General features: G+C 48.3%; 1 protein-coding gene across 1 annotated transcript in view; it reads left to right on the top strand.

Annotated features, from left to right (window-relative positions):
- The first annotated feature begins 1241 nt into the window (after positions 1-1241).
- The window catches only part of Adgra3 (adhesion G protein-coupled receptor A3), a 101785-nt gene continuing 93905 nt past the window's right edge, over positions 1242-9121 (top strand). Inside the window, exon 1 of the mRNA XM_051165391.1 lies at positions 1242-1468. Coding sequence (XP_051021348.1) covers positions 1257-1468 — 212 coding nt within the window. The 5' untranslated portion in view covers positions 1242-1256. The remainder of the gene's footprint in view (positions 1469-9121) is intronic.

Here is a 9121-nt window from a genome sequence, read left to right as displayed (position 1 = left end):
ATTGAGAAAGCTAAACAAAGATATCCGGGACATGATCTTGGAAATTATTTTTTGGGGGGAGCCTTTTAAAGTGCCTTCCATGGGTCCTGCCTCCATTCCAATTCTCTCAATGTAGGACCAGGCAGGCGGATATGACAGCCTAAGAGTGGCTGCTGGAAGGGACAGATAGACTGAGTTGGACCAGGTGGCCTCACATGTGCCACACCCCTCCTGTTGTTGAGTGGAGCTGGCACAGGAAGCAAAGCCAGCAGGGGATGGACAGCCCAGAGCATGCTCTGTTACCTGCTATGTTACAGGGTGGAACTCCAAAGTTCGAGAGATTTCAGTACAGCAAGCTGCTCTTCCTGGTTGTTAAGGAAGTCTGTTTCTCAGGGAGACTACAACTCATTTTGTTGGCTTGTATAGCCTCTATAAAATTTAAACATAGGGTAGGTGAGCCCTGGTCTTGCAAATGTTAGGGTGGGGTCTGCGGTCTTAAGCATGAATAATGAATTCAGTTGGGGCTTCTAGGCGGCTTCATCGCTATTGCTCCAACTGGTTAACATCTGAGCTATCTGTGGACTCAGAAATTTCTGGCTAAAGGTTCCCATGCATCCTCAGCCATCCCATAACTGTTGCCCCTGCAGGCTAGGGACAGCTTCCGAGTTCAGTTTATTGGAAAGAAACCTGTTTCCTGCTCTGGCGGATAATGAGGCCGATGAAACTTTCCAACAACGTCTTTCTTCGGAATGATTGGTTTCAGGCTCTTTCTCCTCCTCAGGTTAGAGGAAGGAACTTCACCCTCTCGGGCCAGGGCTCTTAGGGGCGCGCAGGGAGGGCTTTGTCTGCAAGGCGGCGGCGCGCGCAAACGTGGAGCAGGGCCTCGGAGTTGGGACTAATCTAGAACTTTCCTCCGCCCCGTCCAAGAGTAGCCGAGTTCCGGCCAAGGACCTGGGGGCGTGCCCGGGTCGGGGTCGGGTCGCTCGGCGGCCCCGGGGCGCGCGCGGGGCTGGTGTGGGAGGAGCAGTCGCGCGGGGAGGGGCCGGCAGGAGGAGGCGGTGCTCCCGCGGGCCGAGCTACAAGCTGCGACCCGGCGGCCCTGACCCCGGGGGGGCTCCGCCGAGGCCGAGCGCCGCCGCGGACAAAGGAGCATGTCGTTGCGAAGCAGGACCGATCCTCCGGCCGCCGAGAGGCTTGGGCCACCGCCGGGTCCACCCCGCCCCGCCGCCGCCCGCTAGGCCGGTGCCGCCGCTCGGCCCGCAGGCCCGGCCAGCGGCATGGAGCCGCCGCTACTGCTGCCGCTGGCGCTGCTCGCCCTGCTGTGGGGAGGGGAGCGCGGAGCCGTGGCGCTGCCCGCGGGCTGCAAGCACGACGGTCGGGCCCGGGGTACAGGCAGGGCGGCCGGCGCCGAGGGCAAGGTGGTGTGCAGCAGCTTGGAGCTCGCGCAGGTCCTGCCTCCGGACACACTGCCCAACCGCACGGTCACCCTGTGAGTAAACCCAGGACGCCCAGTCGCCCCTTCCTGGGATCCCCTGGCTCTCTCGGAGGCGCCTACTGGGCGCGGGGGTCTCCTGGGCATCCACGCTCCTTTGTGTGCGCGCAGCGGCGGGCAGGGGGTGGTGCTGTGGAAGCCCCAGGGCTTACTGTAGGACCTGGGTGGCTGGAATGCCCGCTCGACCGCCTTTGCTCCCCTGCTAGTTTGTAAAGAAAAGTTTTCGGGGTTCCCAGGCGAGTCCCATGCCATCCCTGCTTTTGCGCGGCTCTGGCTGCTGAGTATCACGTGAAAATGTTAATGAACCCTCAATCGATGCAGTTAAAGTTCATCTAGAAAACACCATGCGTGCTCAGAAGAGTTCGTCTCATCTGTGGAAATGAAGTTGTAACTGAGTTGTTTGCAGGACACCGCGCCTTAGGATGGCTCTGTGTGGTCCCCAAACCCATACTAAGCCCTTGATATTTTCTGCCTTAGTTTTAGGGCTCTTTCAGAATAACTTCTAAAGTTGAGTTACTAATGTCTGAGAAATTTGAGATAAAGTTGATCAGCCCCATTACTGAACCCTACGAGCTCGCATTGGAAAGCGAGGAACTTTGGGATTGAAAGCTGGTTGTTGAGTGAGCCCTCCAGAAGCGGGAAGGACTTTGGGGTTTTGCGGTGGGTTTCCACCTGGAAAGGAACGTTTGGTAACTGGACCGTGCTATAGGATCCAGGGTTCAGTCTTGGAAACGTAGTTCTTTGTGCCAATTGGACTGAACCGTTGGCCCAGCGACTTTGGATTCTGTTTTCTGTGAAAGATGAATTGGTTTGGAAAAGTTTAAGTCAGAGTACTTTTAATGGATATTTTGTCAGGTCAGGCTGAAATATGAGTCTCTGGGCTTCGAGTTCCTCTATGTTCTTTGGGTTTGGTTTCTTAAAAGAGAATCAAGTCGGCCACTATCCACACTTAAAGCAAAGGCAAGTGTGACCTATGAAACCACTTAAAGTAGGATTTTAACTTAGCACAACTCCACAGAAGAATATATGGTTGGATATAGAGTTGTCAGAATTTTTGTTGCCTCCTTCCTTCCCTCCCTCCCTCCCTCCCTCCCTTCCCTCCTTCCCTCCCTCCCTCCCTTCCTTCTTTCTCTACCTCCTTCCTTCTTCCCTTTCTTCCCTCCCTCCCTCCCTCCCCCTCCTTCCTTCCTTTAGACATTTAACACAAGAAACTTGTGTTTCTGTTCACTCTCATGTTGATGAAGATGGCTAACATAGTTTTTGTTTGGTTAGGCTGTTTCTGGCACAACGTATTATTGCTGTCTTTGCCATTTGGTGGTGTCAGACATTGTATTTATTTAGTTTTTGGCCAGATGCTTTGAAGTGAAAAGTGTGGGTACCTTAATTACAGCCTGAGTCTGGTGGAGAAAGGCCCAGTGTTGGAGAGGTCCCTTGTGATTGTAAAAAAATCAGTCACGCAAGTGGCTTGACTTGATTAAAATTCAGATAAATCCTGGGCCAGAGAGTGGTGCTTACCTTGATTCCTGTTTATGTCCAGTATTTCTGAAATAGTCCAATTACATGTAAATTGCTGGAAAAAAAATAGTGACATTGTATACAATCGCTTTTGGGCCTATTATCAATTATTGCACTAGATTCTGCATGAGTGTAGCCACTTAAGGCGTTTGAAATGTCATTTTGATCCTCTTCTATGTCTGGAAGCTGTTTAGGTAAAAATAAAAGTAATAGAATTAAGGGAGTAAGAAGAAGTAATTGATTTAATCATCAGTTAAGCTGCTGCTGAAGCATGGTGGGGGTATTGCAGGCCTGCTAGAAGGAAGGCCTTCTGGGCTCCTTACTTCATTTGCCAGGCAAGCTTTCAAAAGAACTGTGAGTAAGTGTCAGATCCAAGTAGTCCCCATGGTGATTTGGTGTCTGCCTCCCTGGTCCCAGAGTCTTGCCCCACCAGTGAGATGCTTCTCAGCTGACAGCCACATCTGCCTTCATTGTTGTTCAGCGTCCTTTGCTTTGACAAGCTCCTGGGTGGAAGACATTGCGTGGAATGTTGGATTGCCCGTTAGTTCCCTAAGGCTGCTGTAGATTGCTACACACTTGGCTATATTGAAATAATACATTTATTCTCCCCCCAGTTTAGGAGACCAGAGTCCAAAATCAAGATGTCGGCCTCACAGACTTTGGGATAGATTTCTTACTCGATTGTTTTGACGTCTGATGCCGTTCATTCATGGTTGGAGCTCTCTACACCTGAGTTTATCTGGCTCTCTTCCCTTGTGTCTCTGTGCCTTAGGTGGCCCGCCCTCCCTTCCTCCCTTCTTCCCTCCCTCGCTTTCAAAACAGGAACAGTCAAGCATTGAATGTGGGGTCCATTCTAACATCAGGATCGTCTCATGTCAGGGTCACTTACTTCATTATACCCACAAAGATCTATTTTCCAACTAAAGTGACAAAGGTAGCAGTAGTTAATTATAGCATAGAAATAAAAACAAGATCCAGGGCAGTGTGTGTGTGTGTGTATACAGTTCATTGCTTGACCATGATGGGCCTACTCTGTACAGTGTTTTGAGTTCAATTCCTGTCACTACAAAGACAAAAACTGTTCTTCTTGAGGGATACACAGGTATTTGGAGAACAGTTTCTGAATAAATCTTAGAGCAGTATGGTAAATGTTTTATTATTGGGATGCACATCGAGCAAAAAGGACCCAGAGGAAGGTGACAAGCCTTGGCACTTGATGCGATCCAGGGTCTGAAAGTCCTGAGCCAATTCTGGGAAAATGAAGACAACTAAAGAAAAATAGTTGACACAGAGAGGCAAAGAGGGAGTTAAAGTTGGGGTGCTCCAGCATGCCAATACTCACAGAGGGCAGTACTCAGTTAGGATTCTGTTCAGCTGGTGGCATTGGAAAGTAAGGGGTAAATGTCCATGTCCTGCATACTCACACAAGAGAAAGAAATTTGAAGATGGCTGGCTCCCTGGTGTTAGTTTTTAGGCCTCACATGTGTGTGGCCAAGAGTTTTCAGTGAGCTGTCATGTTGCTGCAGAGAGAACAGTATAAATGGTTGGGATTGTGAGGATGATGAGGACAGGGTACTTTTATGTCTGGTGAGAAAGTTGCCATTGCTGCAGCTGGACTATGTGACACCTTTCAACTGTGAGAGTGCACAGCTTTCACATCCAGAGCTCTGTTTATCTAACGAGATTGAGCAGAAGCCTTTGGCCTGAATACTATTGTTCTCAGGTTCTCTTGTAGATTTTGTTAAGGAATTAAGTTTCATTTATGAATTTTACATATAAATTGAACAAAAAAAACCCCACACTTAATATTTTTTCAGGAAACATTATTTACTACACTCCAATGTTTTATATGAACTGTTACTCAACATGTTGTTTTAAAAGTCCTGAGAACCTCATTGGTTGAAAGCTTTGCAGGTTTAGCCGTGCTTTTCCACAGGTGTTGTCTTCACGGGGATTCTAGGAAAAGAAATAGATTATGACTTGTCACTTAGGAGTTCAGTCTAGTTTTCCTTTAGGCTGTTTGATAAATGAAAATAGTGTATGAGTTTGGGTTTTTAATGATATAAAAACGTTAAGTTTGTTTTTTGTCAATTGGTAACTTTTTAGACATTGCTGGTGTGGCCCAGTACCAGGTACAAGAAAAGGAACTCTTGTAGTATTCTGAAACTTAAACATTGTTGGACAGGCTAGTAGGATGGAAGACATTAAGGTACAATTAAAGATTGCCTGTAATTATGTAGTTAAGTCCAGCACTGCAGACTTTTCCCATGTTGTTGGAAGTTTTTTGTTTTTGTTTTTTCTTTCCTAGAAGAAGTAAGGACTTTAATAGCTTCTCAAGAAAGGGGAAGATTGGACTGCAGGACAGAGAATATGCTAGGCATAAGGGGATGGACTGGTTGCCAGCCAGCTGGACTGGGGATTTTGTATTGGGCTACTAGTGTAGACATAGCTTACAGACATTGACTTGGGCATAAGTGGTATTTCACATACTTGCCTTGGTGAGGTAGTTGGGAAAGAGATGATAAGGAGGAGGCGTTCCCAGGAGACACCAGGGGATGGTGGAATGTAGAGAGAATATCTTGCATATTGTATGGATGCACTACCTGTCAATTAAAAAACCTATGGCGTATAGGAAGGAATAGAAGGTGGGGAGAAGTAGACCAAGGAAGAGGTGAGGAGGACAGGGGCATGGTACCTAATCACAGGTAACCAGCCACATGGCAGAACTAGATGAACATAAATGGGTGCCTTTAAGTTATGGGCAAGTCAGAGAAGAGCCTTGTTGGCTCTGTTTTTTTTAACAATTAGACTTTATTATACAATCTAACAATCCTATACAAGAAGGAAACAGGGTTCAAGGGAAACAAGAGTAAACCTTCGGTATCTGTTACAGGGGACGGATCCCCAGGTGTCTCTGGTCTGCACACTGGTGGGCCTTGTAAGCTGGTCGGGCTTGTAAGCTGATCTCTCCCCAAATCCACGTGCGATCCTGCTCCAAAAGATGCAGCCTTCTCCTCTCTCTCCACCTGCCTGTCTCTCATCTCTCTCGGGCGGGCAATGGCCGGTCTGGGTCAGAATCCCTGCCCCCATCGACATTCAACTAGAAACACAAGAGCCCGGCTGGAATCCCCTGGTCCGTTTCCTGAATTTCAGACCCAGGTTGGCTCCATTCAGTCTATCCATGGTCTTTCCAAGGGATAAAGCCCGCCAAGATTGCTTTCACCTGGGACAAAGCTTACACTCCTTCCCACAGAGCCTAGCTATACGGCCTAGGTGTTTGTAAATATATTTTGAGCCTCACGAGTCATTCTGCTGGGAGCTTTGTGCCGGGGAGAACTAGAGGAGGTTGTAAAAGAGGTCACTCTCCTGGAGGAGCCACTGAGGCTGATGAAGCAAAAAGAAGACTAATGGTGGGAACCCAAAGTTTATAGTTCAAGGTGGGAGAAGCTGCCTGGTGGTGAGGGGCCCAGAGATCATGTGCAGACACACCAGGACTGGTCTTTGAAAGCTAAAGGCTTGAAGGATCTTCTGGAGTAGTGTCCATACAACAAAAGGGAAAGAGACCAGGCTGGGTGGCTTGAAGAGAGAAGAGGACTGGGGAAAGTAGACACAGAATATGGATGTGGCAGGAGTTTGGGGTGGAAGAAAGCGGGAGTGTGTGGTGTTCGAAGGACGTGGGTTTCTTGGGGAATATGGGAGTACATTAAATATGACTGGAGTCAGTTGCCAAGAGGAGAAATGATGGTGGGAGGTGGATAGACAGAGCTGAGCATAAGTAGAGGGTGTGGCTATTGTTGGCTGCAGGGACTCCCCTCCCCCCCTACTCCCCAGGGTGATAGGAGGCAAGGTGTAACCAGGCTTAAAGGAGCAAGAGGGCAAGTGGCTGTAAGTGCAGGGAGAGGGGGCTTCTAAGTTCTTAAAGAACACAGGTGCAGGAGGAAGGTTGAAGGAGGAGGGTGGGAAGAGGAGGGGAAAGGGATGTCCTTTTGGAGAGTGAAGGCGCTGGGAATTATATAATAGTCAGTAGGGTGGAGTCCTGTCCACTTCTGACCTCTGATGGGACTCACATCCAGCCTGTACCTACAGCTTCTTGTGGGCAGCAGGTTGCTCCCTAGCCAGGCAAGTGTAGAAGAGAGGGAGAGGGAGAGGGAGAGGGAGAGAGAGAGAGAGAGAGAGAGAGAACCAACAGTGATTTTTATGGAACATCCCCCTCCCCCTTTAATTACCCTGTGGTGATCCCAGGTAGCCGCTGGGTGAGGTTGCTGCCTTTGAATTTAGGATCTTGCCTCTGTAGCCTGATTGCCCTGTATTCTGCACAGGTTAGTTTTTCTTTCTGTTGGTGTCTTCTTGTAGTTCATGGTGCCAGATTGCTCGCGGCTCTGATCCACTAAGATGCACAGCTTTCCTACAGAGTCTGTCCCAGTGTAAAGTCAGAGGGGTCAGCAGGCGGGAGTCCTATCCACTTTTACTCTGTGGTTTCCGTCTAGCCCACTGTGCCTCTCATTGTCCCTTGAATAGAGTTTGCACTTAGCTTTCTATAGAACATGGAGTCTGTTCTCTAGCAAATTCTGAGTCCTTCACTGTCTGGCTCACTCTATGAATTCCTCTCTGACTGTCCTCATGGTTTGGTCTTAGGTCAGGTTGCTTTTGCCCTCACCACCTATTTCCTCTTCTTTCTTCCTCCCTCTCCTCTCTCTATCCCTAAGGTCTCCTGTGGGCTAACGCCACCCCAGAGCACCGAGATACATTCTATCCTGTTCTCCTGTGTCACTTTCCATGATACTAGATGGCCATGCATGTTACCCCCAAGGGAAGGATTCGGAGACCTGTCTGATACAGCAGGCATTCTTTATTGCAAGCGTATTGTCAACAAAGATTGAAGAGCAGATGGTGAAAGTCAGAGTGTAGGGTGAAAGACGGATGTGAATTCCGACTTTCACACTGTTACAGCAAATGAGAGCATTTATTTATTTTACTCGGGTTCAGTCCTGCATAGCTGTGGGACCGATGATTCAGAAATGGATGTAGTTGGTGTAGCTACGGTTACATTTGGCCTACTTGATCTTCTATAGCAACCTAAACTCTTACAAGGGATGCTGGCGTAGAAAGAAGGCAGAATGTGGGGCATTTTTGGTCCTTGAATTCCTATCTCCTACCTTCAGTTTTTTCTGATGTGATGGCAAGGTTTTGCATAACCCCACCCCCCAACTCCTGTTGCTTCTTGCCTGCTTGGAGTGCTTTAGCATCAGGAATACAGGAGAGCAGTTGGTAGGTTTGGCATTATGCCAGTTCAAGACACAAAGGAACCTTGGAAAATTTGGAGATGTTTGTTCCAATGCTGTCCCTGCTTCTGTCCCCAGGAGTCTGTAAAGATGGGTTTAAAAAACAAATAAGAGATAGAAGAGGCGCGCGCGCGCGCGCGCGCGCACGCACACACACACACACACACACACACACACACACACGAAAGTAATCAAAGTGACCTAGGATAGAGACTCTCTTTTTACTTATTTATTTGATGTTCTTAGTGGCTTCTATTCCTGGCAATCCTCCTGTCTCTGCATTTTCAATGCCCAGTGCTGAGCTTTGATGCCAGGCATTAGAGGCTTGCAGCACCATGCATAGTGGCTTAGTTTCTTATAGTGCCTTTAATTTAGCTGCTCCCTGGGCATGCTGCTTTCTGTTCTGCCTTGACTCTGGAAATCTTATGTCTAGAGACTACAACGAGTGCACTATTAACATTTTTTTCCCTGTAAATAGGAATATTTCAGATATAGAGTACTGTGGGTTTAAGTGGTCCGTTAGCCTTCACCAAGATTAGAAAGCGATAGATGCAAACTTGGTCTTTCAGGTTGTGACTGTTGCCTAGCAACTCGGTGTGATGTAATGTTCTTTGTATGGTTCATCTTGCATGCATGTTTAAAGTTAGTTTAACACAGAAGAAGGCAAGAAGGTCCTCCCCAGGTTGGGTTTCTCCATCAATTTTTCGTGTGTTCAGTAAGGGAACTCCTGGGTGCCAGGTTGACCTGCACAGGCTCTCCTGCATCTCCGGCCTCCTTAGCGCAGAGGCGCTGTTGAGTAGAGAGCAGACATTGGCTTTGCTCTTGCACTGTTTTGTAAAGCATTTCTTGTCTT

This window comes from Acomys russatus, chromosome 22, assembly GCF_903995435.1.
Source record: "Acomys russatus chromosome 22, mAcoRus1.1, whole genome shotgun sequence".
NCBI lineage: Eukaryota > Metazoa > Chordata > Mammalia > Rodentia > Muridae > Acomys > Acomys russatus.
This window is presented reverse-complemented; position numbering and strand designations above follow the sequence as displayed.